Genomic DNA, 16250 nt, shown 5'->3' on the forward strand with positions numbered 1-16250 from the left:
GAACAAGGAGGCCATTATCATTATTTTATCTTCTTTTAGACCTTTACTGGCCTGCCACGCTGTGGAGTAGTAGGTTGCAGGTGATGGAGCATTGTCCTGCATGAAAATCATGTTTTTCTTGAACGATACCGACTTCTTCCTGTACCACTGCTTGAAGAAGTTGTCTTCCAGAAACTGTCAGTAGGTCTGGGAGTTGAGCTTCACTCCATCCTCAACCCGAAAAGGTCCCATAAGTTCATCTTTGATGATACCAGCCCATACCAGTACCCCACCTCCACCTTGCTGGCGTCTGAGTCGGAGTGGAGCTCTCTGCCCTTTACTGATCCAGCCTCTGGCCCATCAAGAGTCACTCTCATTTAATCAGTCCATAAAACCTTTGAAAAATCAGTCTTAAGATATTTCTTGGCCTATTCTTGACGTTTTATCTTATGTTTCTTGTTCAAAGGTGGTCGTTTTTCAGTCTTCCTTACCTTGGCCATGTCCCTGAGTATCGCACACCTTGTGCTTTTTGATACTCCAGTAAAGTTGCAGCTCTGAAATATGGCAAAACTGGTGGCGAATGGCATCTTGGCAGCTTCACGCTTGATTTTCCTCAATTCATGGGCAGTTATTTTGCGCCTTTTTTGGCCAACATGCTTTTTGCGAACTTGTTGGCTATTTGCCATGAAACGCTTGATTGTTCGGTGATCACGCTTCAAAAGTTTGGAAATTTCAAGACTGCTGCATCCCTCTGCAAGACATCTCCCAATTTTGGACTTTTCAGAGCCCGTGAAATCACTCTTATGACCCACTTTGCCAAAGGAAAGGAAGTTGCCTAATAATTAGGCACACCTTATATAGGGTGTTGATGTCATTAGTCAACACCCCTCCTCATTACAGAGATGCACATGACCAGATTTACTTAATTGGTAGTTGGCTCTCAAGCCTATGCAGCTTGGAGTAGGACAACATGTATAAAAAGTATCATGTGATCAAAATACTAATTTGCCTAATAATTCTGAACACAGTGTAATGACCACTCTGTAGCGCACATATACACACACACACACACAATACTGCTGAACACTGCACATTTACATACACACATCTCTGCTACATACACACAGCTCTATTTTTTTTTATTATGCATTGCTTATATAGCGCAATCATATTCTGCAGCGCTTTACAGACATTATCATTACTGTCCCCAATGGGGTTCATAATACAAATTCCATATCTCTTTGGACTGTGGGAAGAAATCTGTTCTCAAGGATTTATTCAAACATATGGTGTTTAGTCAACGTGTTTCATAGTGTCAAGCACTTCTTCAGGAAATAACCACAAGGCTTCTCCCCGTGTGAGCTCCCTGGTGTCTAACAAGCGATGATTTACGTCCAAAACATGTGTGTGTGTGACTTTTTTGGTGTCTAACAAGGTTTGATTTCGCTCTAAAACATTTCCCACATTCAGAACATGTAAAAAGTTTCTCTCCTGTGTGAGTTTTCTGGTGACTAGCAAGCGATGATTTCCGCAGAAAACATAATCCACATTCTGAACATGAAAAAGTCTTCTCCACTATGTGAGTTCTCTGATGTGTAACAAAATGTATTTTCTCTGCAAAACATTTTCCACATTCTGAACATGAATATGGCTTCTCCACTGTGTGAGTTCTCTCATGTGTAACCAGCAATGATTTCTGAATAAAACATTTTCCACATTCTGAACAGGAATATGGCTTCTCCCCTGTGTGAGTTCTCTGGTGTATAACAAGTGTTACTTTATGTGCAAAACATTTTCCACATTCTGAACATGAAAAAAGTTTCTCCCCTGTGTGAGTTATCTGGTGTCTATCTAGGTGTAATTTATCTACAAAACATTTTCCACATTCTGAACATGAATATGGCTTCTCCCCTGTGTGAGTTCTCTGGTGACTAACAAGCGATGATTTCTGTATAAAACATATTCCACATTCTGAACATGAAAAAGGTTTCTCCCCTGTGTGAGTTCTTTGATGTATAACAAGATGTGATTTCCATACAAAACTTTTCCCACATTCTGAACATAGAAAAGGCTTCACCCCTGAGTGAGTTCTCTGGTGTATAACAAGATACGATTTCTGTTTAAAATATTTCCCACATTCTGAACATAGAAAAGGCTTCTCCCCTGTGTGAGTTCTCTGATGTTTAACAAGAGATGATTTCTCTGCAAAACATTTTCCACATTCTGAACATGAAAAAGGCTTCTCCCCTGTGTGAGTTCTCTGATGCATAATAATATGTGATTTCCCTGCAAAACATTTCCCACATTCTGAACATGAATATGGCTTCTCTCCTGTGTGAATTCTGTGATGTGTAACAAGAGTTGATTTCTGTCCAAAGCATTTTCCACATTCTGAACATGAATATGGCTTCTCCGCACCAGTATGCATTCTTTCATGCCTAACAAAATCTGATTTCTGGTTAAAATATCGCTCACATTTGGAACAAGAAAATGTCTTCTCCTCTGTGCAAATTTTTTGATGTGTAACAAAAGATGTTTCGAGAGGAAAACTATTTCCATATTCTGAATGTGTAATTGGCTTCTTAAAGCAAAGAGCAGTTTGTTTCGTAATGCCTCTTTTCTGACTTTTATTTTTCTTCATAGTCTGTAATGAATCAGAAGATAGGACCTTTTTCATAGGATCAGATGATAGATCTTTGTTGTGAAGGGATGATGGTATATATGGAGTAATGACATTCACTTCTATTGTATCCTGTGTGAGCTCAATGTCATCCGATTTAAAAAGAGAAGATGTCAGTTGTTCCTCTGATCTCCTGGTACAGTCATCTGCCAAGAATAAAACAAATCATTTTTGAATAAAATATTCTTCAAAAATACAATTTAACATTTCTACTCAAAATCTCCATAGAAACGGGAAGTTATGGAGCAAAATTGAATTATTCACTAAGACAGTAACAGTTCACAGTCTACTAGAAGACCTCATAACATGAACTAATAGAGCATGGCCATAGGCAGATTATAATGAGGGCAATCTGGGCTACCGCCAGGGCCCGAAGTTCCAAGGGGGCCCATGGCCAGACTGCCCTCATTATAATGTTATGTGCGCGCACCACCCGCATGACAATGTAGCAGACGCAAACACGCAGTGCGCTCTGCGTGCCCACATCTGCACTTGGGATTCCTGGCTGTCTCCTCCTGCACTGCAGCTCCATGTGGTGCTCAGTGCTGGCTCCGCCCACCCGGCTCGTCTTCTGCTGCCTTGCGTCCTGTTCTCTCCTGCTGGCAGCTCCTGGTGATGGTAATAAGCAAATAGCAGCATCCTGTTCTGTGAGAGAGTGACTTGGGCATGTCACCCTGTGAGCTGCAGGGTATGAGACCATGGGGAGGAAGGGGGTTGAGGGGGCAAGGTATGCAACCATGGGGAGGGGGGGGGGGGGCTGCAGGGTATGCGACCACCGGGAGCCCACAGGGTATGATATCGGGGGGCGCGCAGGGTAAGCAACAATGGGGGGAGGGCCCCACAGGGTATGCAACCATGGGGGGGACCCGCAAGGTATGCAACCATGGGGGGGGGTCCCACAGGGTATGGAACCATGGGGGCTGCATAGTATATTATATAGGGGCTACAGATTAATGGTATCCTGTGGGTTTGGGGGCTGCAAGGAGCTATGTGGGGGCTCATACTATATATTGGGAGCTATGTGAGGACTCATACTGTATGTACATGGCTGTGTGGTGGCTCATGTTGTATGTAAGCGGCTATGTTGGGGGCTCATACTGTATATTAGGGGACTGTATGGTGTAATTGTATGTAGGGGGACTTTGCGTGGATTCATACTGTATACAGGGAGTTGTGTGGGAGCTCATACTGCATCTATGGGGCTGTGTGAGGGTCCTTACCGTAGCTATGTAGGGGCTCATATTGTACAGTTGTGCTCAAAAGTTTACATACCGCAGCAGAATTTTTGCTTTCTTGGCCTTGTTTCAGAGGATATGAATGATAACAAAAAACAATTCTTGACAATTCTTTTGCTTTCCCCATGACTCACAATCCAGAAACGGCAGTGGCTGGATGAAAGATGCAAGAGTCTGTCTAGATCCCAAAAACTCACTCAGCTTTTATACACACACACACACACACACACACACACACACACACACACACACACACACACACACACACACACACACACACACACACACACACACACACACACACACACACATCACAGGTGAGGATGTTACCTTTTAGTAGCCATTCAAACACATTTGTGTAAAATTCTGTGCATGTTATCAGACCAAAATCACGAGGGTATGTGAACTTTTGATCAGGGTCATTTGGATGTTTTTGGTTGTCATTAAGATTTAAAAAGAGAAAACAGTAGTTTGACAATAAATGGCTTCACCCAACCAATAACCATGAGTGGAGAAAAAGTTTCTTTGTTATCATTCATATTCTCTGAAACAAGGCCAAGAAAAGAAAAATTCTGCCTGGGTATGTAAACTTTTGAGCACAACTGTATATTGGGGGCTATGTGAGGGCTCATATTGTAGACTTTGTGGGGGCATATTGCCTGGACCTGTGAACTGTTATTCTCATTGCCGCTCGGCTTAGTCTCCTTTTCTTGTCCTGATTGAAGGAATTTCCTGATGGATCCCCCAATGACCAAAGGAGGAGAAAAAGAGTTGGAAGAAGACACCATTAAGCTAAGTACATAACTGTTCAGGCCCTATAGAGGGTCTTTGTGGTTGTCTAACAGACAAAAACAAAACATGCAGCTGCAGGGACTCGAATATATTATCCGAGCACTACAAGATACTCGGATAACACCCGAGCAGGCAGGGATAAGTTATCTGAGCACGTTCGCTCATCACTAATGTCTTTATGAATTGAGTTTTTAAAATAGAGAAAAAAGATTTTTAGTTTTTTTTTACGGTTTACATGTATGAAAGCCCTGTAGGTTGATTGCTTTGGTTGTTGATTGAGGGGGCTATGTGGGGGCTCGTACTGTATATAGGGTAGGTCAACATATTAATTCTGCTCAATATTAAGTGATACAAATAATATTAAAAATAATTATAATTAATATTGAGCAGAATTAATTTCAGCCTATTGTTCGGCCTCCACAACAGTCACGGTCTCTCATGTGGCCCCTTCTGAAAATTAATACGGCAGGGGTGCGAGATTATGTATGGCACTATGTTATATATAGTTCTGTACATAAGGGAAAAATGTGTGCGCCGTGATACGCTCACCGCTATTTCTGTCAGCGGGAAGGGGGGGGCCACGCCTTCTGAACTGCCCGGGACCCTGGCTACTCTTAATCTACCCCTGAGCATGGCGTTCAGCTATTTATTCATTCTGCCTCCAAAATATTGGAATAAAAAGCCACCAAAAAAAATGTTATGTAGCCGAAAATGATACTAATAAAAACTTCTAATCATCCCACAAAAAACAAGCCCCCACTCAGGTGTCAAAATAGTCACTACTCATATAGATTAATTCACTGATGGTTATAATTTACAAAAATTGAGTAACTTTATGGGGTTTTCTTTTGCTCTGGTTTTCTATCATTATACAACATTGGAGCTTCTACAAATGGTGTGTCATATCTCCTCTGGGATCTGCTCCTGCGATGTCTGCTTCTGTCACCAGCGGCCACCATCATTCATTCTGCGGGTGGCGTTGGTGATGGAGGAGACATTGTAACCAGAAGATCTGGGCAGCTCAGGCTCTGTGCAGCCACTAAGAATAGGTTGGCCGGGACCAGTACTACCATCCAGTCTGGCAGTATGGCAGTGTGCGCTGTCCAGCTGGAGTAATCTGCTGCCTGCTTCAGGTAATTGGAAAGCACCACACCCTACTAAAGCTCAAAGCACATTACTGCAAGGTGTCAGATACAGCCTTGTTCTCCTCTGGTTCAGTTCTGTGCATTTGATCTTCTTGTGATCCTGGCCCGTTTACTGTCTACTCGTGTCTTCTGATTTTGTATTTTCTGTGCCCTCCTGGTTCTATCTAAAATTTAGGCCCCTCAAAGTAATTTCAAAAGTGAGAGGCTAGTATCTCATTATCTGGCAGCATACAGGACCTGTATAACCGCGAGTAGATGGTAAGGGTATTATTAAAAAGTGTCAAGAGGAACCACAGATGTCACCCAGCAACTCAACAGATGATTTATTAACCCTTTTGCTCCAAGAGCCTGTTTTCGCATTCGTGACCACGCCAATTTTTTCAATTCTGACCAGTGTCACTTTATGAGGTAATAACGCTGGGATGCTTCCACGTATCAGTGATTGAGTGTTTTTTTGGTGACATATTTTACTTCCCTCCCAATTTATTTCTCTTAACAACAAGGCTCCAAACCAGACTGCTGAAGCATCTGTCTGGACCACAAACTCCTTTGTGAAGTCCGATGCAACCAAGACTGGCTGTTTACACAGGGCTAGCTTCAACTCCAGGAAAGCCAGCTCCAAGTCCACTTGGCCATCGACTACTCTATGTCCTTAAGGTCGGTCAGGGGTGCGGCTATCAAGGTGAAATTTGGGATAAACTGTGGATAGTATCCCACAATTCCTAGAAAAGCCTTAACCATGAGTCTGACTAGACCCATGGCAATGCAGTGAAACCAAACAATAATGGGTAAAGGCACTAGTGGACTCCGGAAGTGAAAAACTGGGGTGGTTAGCTGGCAAGTGGGACAGGAGCTACAATAGTTCAAAATCTGAATGAAAAACCGCGAAAATTAGTATAAATGGCATAAAAACGTTAAAGTTTATTAGTCACTTAAAAATGTACAAAAGTAATAATACAAAATGTGTTGACACATGTAACTGTAGAGACAATAGGTGAGTGTTGGATCGCAAAAAAGAAAAAGAAAAAGAGAAAAAAAAAAAAAAAAGCCCCCATGACATCTTCAGAATCTCCCATAGAGATATATTGCAAAATGCATTGTGTGCAAATAAAATCCACTCGGGTTGACGGCGTCCTTCTTACTCATGATACCCTCCTTGTCACGGCCGACGTCGAAAGCCTGTACACATGCATTAGTCACAATTTGGGTCTGGAGGCGGTCCGCCTCTTCCTGAGCGGTTCCGATCTGGACAGCCCTTCGAGAGATTTTATCCTCGAGCTCCTTGAATTCGTCCTCTGCCATAATTACTTTTTATTTCAGGATAGGGTATATCTTCAGATCCGTGGCAAGGCAATGGGGGCGGCCTGTGCCCCCTCATACGCCAACCTCTTCCTGGGTGCATGGGAGGGGGAGATCTTTGGCAATGAGGGGATACGGGGCGTGGACAATGTCGTGTCATGGATGAGATATATAGACGATGTCCTATTTTTTTGGCAGGGGACTGTCGGGGAGCTCGAGGACTTCATGGCCATATTGAATTCAAACAATCGTGCAGTGAGGCTTTCTTATAAGTACAGTTCTAGACAGATCGATTTTTTGGACATCACTTTAGAAGTGGATGCTGAATGTCGTGTCCAAACTGATCTGTTTAGGAAACCCACTTCCGTGAATTCTCTCATCCAAGCCACATCTGCACATGACTCTTCTACTATCAGGGCCGTCCCGATCGGGCAGTTTCTCAGGGTGAGGCGGATCTGCTCGACCAATTCTAAATTTGAGAAACGGGTTTCGGACTTAGCCGAACGTTCCAAATGCAGGGGTTACAGCAATCGATGTGTCGGCCGTGGCCTTAGGAGGGCGCGGAATACTCCCCGGGATCACCTCATCTATCCCCCTCCCTCTGATGGATGTAAAGGTCCGGAGAGGATCCGCTTCATTTCCACATTTAACTTCGAGTGGTGTGGGGTGAGGCGTATCCTCTCCCGACATTGGGATATCTTGGGTACGGAGCCCTCCCTGAGGGAATATATTGGGGAGTCTCCATGCATGACATCTCGACGATCCAACAACCTAGCAGATCTTCTGGTTTCCAGTCCTTACCTTCCATCTGGGAGAAACCCGTTTGGCTCCCGTGGTCCCACCTTGGGGACCTTTCCCTGCAGCCACTGTGGCGCCTGCACTAATGTCCCACGTACTACCATGTTCGCGAACTCTGATGGCTCCCGTAATTTCAACATCCGCCACTATATTTCCTGCAGCACTACACATGTGATCTACCATGCTACATGTGGCTGCGGACTTATTTATGTAGGTCTCACTAGGAGGGGGCTGAGAGTCAGAGTTCGCGAGCATGTTAGGGACATTATTGCGGCTAGGGCGATCCCTGATCCACGGGAGCTCAAGACTTTACCACGACATTTTAAATCTGCCCATAACTGGGACCCTCGATCTTTGAGGGTTTGTGGTATTGACGTGGTGCATATGGGCTCCCGGGGTGGGAACGCCAAACGCCTTTTGGCACAAAAGGAAGCCAGGTGGATCACTACTCTTGACACTCTTGCACCGCGGGGGCTCAACGAACATCTTGGTTTCTCCTCAGTTTTATGATTTCCACTTATTTTCATATTCCTAATCCTTCTAGCTTTGAGTGTATGTTCATTATGCTCTGGTCTTCACATGTGCGTCTCTGCGCCTGACCTGGCTCTGGGTTATGCGCCACTCCCGATGCCCTGGGGCATCTTTGTTTCTTTTCCCCTAGAGATTTATCCCTAGGGGTTAAACATCCTCCTTTTTGGTTTTATCTACTTTTAATTGTCCGTGTGATTTGTTATTTATTTGTGTTCTTGTCTCTTTATTTAGATTTCCTGACCATTATTTTCAGCACTTTATATATCTTTGATGGGATCAGCTGCTTTGCATATTATCTTCATATGATGACGGAATGGGAATTGAGAATTTCTTTCAAGAAGATTGCTATGTACTATTCTCCTGTAATTTATGGGGGAAAAATGCTTCTATCTATATATATTATCTAATTTTCATTTATATGTGATTATGTATCTTGCTCTATTTATATACATAGTAACTACTCTTCCTACCATATCTCCTTGTCTCCATACTTCCTTTTCTTTTTTTTTTTCCCTTTCCTCTTTGGTTAACCTCTCTCTCTTTTTTTTCCCCACTATTGGTCATACTATATACACCCTACTAACCTTATAGGGGGCACACTGTGGCGCTGTGACGATGGCCGGTGGTGCGCATGCGCTGGGTAATCGCGGCCGGCACCCGCGAGTATCCATCTCCATGGCAACGACGCGCCCCCGGATGTTGTCAGTTGACACTTCCGGCTGAACGTGTGCCTTGATGGATGACGCGCGACTGCTGGTACCGCTGTGACCCCGGCGCATGCGCCGTAACGGCCGGCCCTCGTGACAGCCTCATGAAAGCGATCACATGATCGCCCACGTGACAGTTTAAGGTCCTATATATTTAGGTCCTTATCAATTACATACCACGTGCCTCTTGATAAAGCCCAACGCGAAACGCACGTCGAGGCCCCTGGGGGATGTCTACTGTTTGCCCCTCTGTGCCCTATATATCTGCGTGAGCTACCAATCAGTTTGGCGAGTGCCCCGATTTACTTTTCACTCCGGTATCCTTTTCCATTTACCTGATTGTGTCTGTATGCTCTCCCTTTGATCCCACCGTTCTTATATTTTCTTTCTTTACTCTATCCCCTTGTCTCTTCTTTCCCTCTTGATTCCTCCCCGTGTGGATTTTATTTGAACACAATGCATTTTGCAATATATCTCTATGGGAGATTCTGAAGATGTCATGGAGGCTTTTTTTCTTTTTCTTTTTTGCGATCCAACACTCACCTATTGTCTCTACAGTTACATGTGTCCACACATTTTGTATTATTACTTTTGTACATTTTTAAGTGACTAATAAACTTTAACGTTTTTATGCCATTTATACTCATTTTCGCGGTTTTTCATTCTATTCCTTGAGTAGGCAATGCTTTACTCACGATTATGAGTGGTGAACTGGTCTGTGTTGTCACCACTGACTCGTGAGTTCCTTGATATGTTGGCCAAAGTGTTTTCTAACAGTTCAAAATCTCTCTGTAACATCCGGGGCAGTAGAACCTAAGAAGGATCCGCTCTTTGGTCTTGTCTAAACCCAGATGACCATCCAAGCCATGGGAATTGGCAATTTCTAACACCCTACACCTATAGGGTCCTGATACCACCAGTTGTTCCAATACCTTCCCCCCAGCTTAGTCACCCGATATAGCAAATCACCATCTACTGGAAAGTATGGAAACCTAGTGTCAGCCCCCAGCTTTTGAGCAACCCCGCTGAAAACTGACATTATCCAGCGCCCCTTTGAGTGTATGGTCCTTTAGTTGAGTAGTCCCAAAGTTCCTCCCGGTAGCCCTCAACTCAGTGATGTCGGCCTCATAGGTCGCTGTCTCGTACTCATCGCCTTCAAGCACACACAGGGCGAATTCACCTGCCTCGGACATTTTTTTTTTTTTTTAGAAGTGTGAACCTATTCTTATCTGAGTAACTTGACACCCCACCTTTTCACCATAAGTCCCAGAGTAAGGTAAAATCCTGCCCTCATATAACTGGGTGTATCAGGTCCTTATCCACTCCAACCTCATGTGGCTCAGTGCCACAGTTTGTTTTCATGGTCACTCCAGCAAAAGGGTAGTCCTTAGCGTCGCCATGAATACAGTGGACGCCCACAATCCTTCGAAGTATCAACTGTTGGGGGGAGTGTGGCCCTTACAAAGGTTACCAAGCTCCCCCTATCCAAGAATCCAGACACCATTTACCGACATGTCTGTCAGACGTGTGAGGTCATCATCTGAAATGGAGGTTGGGCGGTTAGTGAGGAGTTCCATCTGCCACGTAAGCACCTGTTGTTTCTGCCACTGCTGCTGCAGTTGATGGAATTGGACCAGGTGCTTGATCAGCTCCTTCATTTTGTTTTACCACTCTTCTATCCTTATAGGTTGCCCTCACACAGGACATGTAGTTTGTCCACAGCCGTCCCACTTGCTTCCTGGGGATCTTTCCCGCACTTCCAGCTCCAACTGTGGTAGACCGGCTCACTCATCTGTTTAATGAGGTACTCAGAGGAATGCTTTTTCATTAAATCTTTAACTAGTTTATTAAAAACATGCTTCATAAACCAGTCCAAAACAAAAATAGACATCAATGGACTCAGTCTTATTCGTCTCAGAAAAAAACAGCACTCATAACCGTCTGCATAACTTTGGTGTCCGTCCGGTCAGAAAACAGGGTCCAGCTCTGTTTATTAAGAGCACAGCTCTGGAGGTCAGCTCACATTCAGAGCACACAGGATTCAGTCAGAGGTCAAACTTTTACCTACTGGACCACACCCAAGAGTGGAGATATGGCGAACAACCGTCCTGCCCAACTCTTCGGCCATGACAGGGCCAGGTTTGTTGGGAGCAGCTGATAAACCTCGATCAGCACATAATAAGCTGGAGCAAACGACCAAGTTCATATCACTGAAGCTAATAACCACCCCTCTAGCATGTTACCAGTGACCTTCTTACAACGTTTAAAAAGAGACACCGCCAGATCCTAGACCAGATGGCGTCCACAGTGCCTCTATCTGTCATTATAGAGAATCTGCCGCTGGGGGTTCCGTTTAAATCACGTATTTCATAGATTTACATGGAAACCCCGATTTAAGCGCAGAGCACAGGATAAATGTAAGCCAGTCTCACTGCGATCTTTGGGAGACAGAATCAACAAACCAACAGCAGGGGAAGAATTGGTTTTATTTACTTTTTTTACACTGTTCCTCATGCGATATAAGTGATTAGACAACTTTATTCTTCAGGTCGGTGCGATTACAGTGATACCAGACTTATTTAGGGTTTTTATATTTGCCTGCTATCATACACTGAAAGACGCTTCTTTTTTGCTAAAACAAGTTTTTGAATTGCGATATTTTGAGAGCTATAATTTTTCTATATTTCTGTTGACCGAGTCATGCAAAGGTTTTTTTTCTGGGACAAGTTGACATTTTCATTGCTACAATTTTTAAGGCACATAATATTTTTTGATCACTTTCTATTCCATTTTTCCAGCAGGCAGAATGAACAAAAAAAAACAGCAATTCAGGAATAGTTTTGGGTGTTATTTTATACCGTTCACCGTCTGGTAAAATTGATAAGCTTTATTCTTAAGGCCAGTATGATCAGAGCAATACCACATTTATATTATTTTTTTATGTTTTGGCGCTTTTACACAAAAATAAAAACTCTTATAGGGGAAAAAAAAAAAAAAAAAAAAAAAGTTGTTTTTGCATCGCTGTATTCTGAGAGCTATAACTTTTTTATTTCTCCGCTGACGGAGCTGTATTGTGGCTTGCTTTTTGCTGAACAAGATGACATTTTCAAAAATACTATTTTTATTTCCTTTCATCTTTTTGATCACGTCTTATTCCACTATTTATTCAGTAGTAACATGGAAAAGCCGCATTTATTTATTTATTTACAGTGTTTACTGAAAGGTTTAACCAGCATGACCATTTTATAGACAGGACGTTCCGGATGCGACGATGCCAAATATGTGTCCTTTTTGTGTTTTTACATAAATATACCCATTTACTGGCATACAGTACAGACCAAAAGTTTGGACACACCTTCTCTATTCAGTAGGACGATCAGCTGTGTATCCACCAGACTTCTGCACAACAGAACTGATGGTCCCCAACCTAATTTATAAGGCAAGAAATCCCACTTATTAAACCTGACAGGGCACACCTGTGAAGTGAAAACCATTTCCGGTGACTACCTCTTGAAGCTCATCAAGAGAATGCCAAGAGTGTGCAAAGCAGTCATCAAAGCAAAAGGTGGCTACTTTGAAGAACCTAGAATATAAGACATATTTTCAGTTGTTTCACACTTTTTTGTTAAGTATATAATTCCACATGTGTTAATTCATAGTTTTGATGCCTTCAGTGTGAATGTACAATTTTCAAAGTCATGAAAATACAGAAAAATCTTTAAATGAGAAGGTATGTCCAAACTTTTTGTCTGTACTGTATTATAAATAATTTTATATATACATACACACACATACATATATACACACATACATACACTGTTCAAAAAAATAAAGGGAACACTTAAACAACAGAATATAACTGCAAGTAGTTCAAACTTATGTGAAATCAAATTGTCCACTTAGGAAGCAACACTGATCGACAATCAATTTCACATGCTGTTGTGCAAATGGAATAGACAACAGATGGAAATTATTGGCAATTATCAAGACACACTCAATAAAGGAGTGGTTCTGCAGGTGGGGACCACAGACCACATCTCAGTACCAATGCTTTCTGGCTGATGTTTTGGTCACTTTTGAATGTTGATTGTGCTTTCATACTCGTGGTAGCATGAGACGGACTCTACAACCCACAGAAGTTGCTCAGGTAGTGCAGCTCATCCAGGATGGCCCATCAATGCGAGCTGTGGCAAGGTTTGCTGTGTCTGTCAGCGTAATGTCCAGAGGCTGGAGGCGCTACCAGGAGACAGGCCAGTACACCAAGAGGCATGGAGGGGGCCGTAGGAGGGCAACAACCCAGCAGCAGGACCGCTACCTCCGCCTTTGTGCAAGGAGGAACAAGAGGAGCACTGCTAGAGCCCTGCAAAATGAGCTCCAGCCGGCCACAAATGTGCATGTGTCTGCACAAACGGTTAGAAACCGACTCCATGAGGGTGGTAGGAGGGCCCGACGTCCACAGATGGGGGTTGTGCTCACAGCCCAACACCGTGCAGGACGCTTGGCATTTGCTACAGAAAACCAGGATTGGCAAAGTCGCCACTGGCGCCCTGTGCTCTTCACAGATGAAAGCAGGTTCACACTGAGCTCATGTGACAGACATGACAGAGTCTGGAGACGCCGTGGAGAGTGATCTGCTGCCTGCAACATCCTTCAGCATGACCAGTTTGGCAGTGGATCAGTAATTGTGTGGGGTGGCATTTCTTTGGAGGGAAGCACAGCCCTCCGTGTGCTCGCCAGAGGTAGCCGGACTGTCATTAGGTACCGAGATGAGATCCTCAGACCCCTTATGAGACCATATGCTGGTGCTGTTGGTCCTGGGTTCCTCCTAATGCAGGACAATGCCAGACCTCATGTGGCTGGAGTGAGTCAGCAGTTCCAGCAAGATGAAGGCAAAGGAAGCTATGGACTGGCCCGCCCGTTCCCCAGACCTGAATCCGATTGAGCACATCTGGGACATCAAATCTCGCTCCATCCACCAACGTCACGTTGCACCACAGACTGTCCAGGAGTGGGCGGATGCTTTAGTCCTGGTCTGGGAGGAGATCCCACAGGAGACCATAAGCAACCTCATCAGAAGCATGCCCAGGCATTGTAGGGAGGTCATACAGGCACGTTTGACTTGTTTTAAGGACATTAAATCAAAGTTGAATAAGCCTGTAGTGTGTTTTTCCACTTTACTTTTGGGGGTGACTCCAAATCCAGGCCTCCATTGGTTAATAAATTTGATTTCCATTGATGATTTTTGTGCGATTTTGCTGTCAGCACATTCAACTTTGTACAGAACAAAGTATTCAATGAGAATATTTCATCCATTCAGATCTAGAATGTTTTATTTGAGTGTCCCCTTAATTTTTTTGAGGTGTGTGTGTGTGTGTTGTTTTTTTTACTTAGACCCTCTATGGGATTTTAACATTTATTGGGCTGTGTGCCCACGTTGCGTTTAAGCGTTTCCGCAGCGGCAAAAAACGCTTAAAAAACGCATGGTAGAAGGCCGGCCATGTTACCCAATGATAATCCGCATGTGCTGTGCACATGCTGCGGAAATTTCCGCTGCGGACTATCATTGCGGAAAAAATTATTTTGCGGAAGTGCTGCGTTTTCATCGCCATGGACTTGCATTAGAACGCGCCAATTCCGCAAGACTGCATCTGTACTTGCGTAATTGACGCGTTCTAATGTGCGGATGGTACCCGGGTGTAGAGGAGAGGAGAGTCCCATCCACACCCAAGTACCATTAAAAAAGCTGTAAAAAAAAAAAAAAAAAAAAAAAAAAAAAAAAGAATAAAATAAAAAATAAATATATACTTATCTTCTGGCAGCCCGCGGTGCGCTCCTCCTTGCTTCCCGGCACTTCGCGATGGAATGAAGAACCTGCGCTGACGTCAGAGTCATGTGACGGGTCATGCGACACTGACGTCGGCAGGTCCTCCAATCCACCGCTGCCGGCAAGCCAGGACGGAGGGAATCAAGACACCAGGGGCCATCGGAGGGTAAGTATACATTTATTTTTTACCATTCTTTACAGTCACAGTATATAAATCCATGCTGCTTGCATGGATTTATATAGTGTGACTAAGTTGTCAAGCACTTTCCAAGTGATGCTAAAATCGCTTGGAAAGCGCTTGTCAACCCGCATGCGGAAAAGCAAGTGAAGAACGCTTCACTGCCGCATGTCCCTGGCAGGAAAACACATGTACAATCCGCATGCGTTTTTTTCTGCCAGGGAGATGCAGAAACGCTCAGGAAAAAATCCTGAGCATTTCTGCATCGTGGGCACATAGCCTTATTCTGATCTCTGATATAATTCATTGCAATGCATTATACCTGTCAGTATTGCACTGACAGAAGCCTCTTAGACCATACTTCTGGCATGGTCTAACAGGCTTGTAGTAGGTCTCTTATCCAGAGGTCATCATGACAACAATAGGGCCCTAGCAATTACAGCGTGGGGGCGCAGATAAAATGGGAGAGAGAGACCCTTAAACCATTCCCTCTCCTAAATACTGCGATCAATATTGATCACAGCATATAGGGGGTTACCCATTCCTGACGTGGTCAGTAATAGTACGTCGCACTGGCCCATGTCTATTGGACCAAGTACGTACTATTATGCGAGATCTTTAATGTTATCCCGCGACCAAAGTTGCAGTGATCGCATTAAATTTTTGGCACCATCTTACCTTAGGGTTTCGCAGCTCCCCCGCAACACAATTGCTGTGATTGGTTGTTCAGAATTCAACAGCCAATCACAGCATTTCTCAGTTTCAGGCAATCAGATTGGAAAACAGCAAAAAGGCAATGGTACTCACCAGCCAAGATGTCAAGAAAAATGCACACCAGGATGCAGCCAGCCCCCTTTTGTAAGAAGGAGGTAACAGGTGCAGAATGCTGATGAACAACCACTCTCATCCCCTCTCACTGGAGGAGCGACTGCCTAGCACTAAAACTGTACATAGATGAAACTTGCAATAGTGTGCAATTCACACACTCGCAGCATCGTGCCTAGTCAGCCCCTACTATTCGATTAGGCGGGATGCCCGGCACCCTATACGTGCATTGCAGAGGTGCAAAGCCCATAATTCAC

General features: G+C 43.9%; 1 protein-coding gene across 3 annotated transcripts in view; it reads right to left on the minus strand.

Annotated features, from left to right (window-relative positions):
* Window positions 1-333: 333 nt before the first annotated feature.
* The window catches only part of LOC141251092 (uncharacterized), a 33719-nt gene continuing 17802 nt past the window's right edge, over window positions 334-16250 (minus strand). For all 3 annotated transcript variants that reach the window (XM_073670216.1, XM_073670217.1, XM_073670218.1), the window contains exon 7: window positions 334-2805. In XM_073670216.1, coding sequence (XP_073526317.1) covers window positions 1307-2805 — 1499 coding nt within the window. In that variant the 3' untranslated portion in view covers window positions 334-1306. The remainder of the gene's footprint in view (window positions 2806-16250) is intronic.

This window comes from Phyllobates terribilis, unplaced genomic scaffold, assembly GCF_046119375.1.
Source record: "Phyllobates terribilis strain yellow unplaced genomic scaffold, ASM4611937v1 Scaffold_6589__1_contigs__length_43403, whole genome shotgun sequence".
NCBI classification, from domain to species: Eukaryota; Metazoa; Chordata; class Amphibia; order Anura; family Dendrobatidae; genus Phyllobates; species Phyllobates terribilis.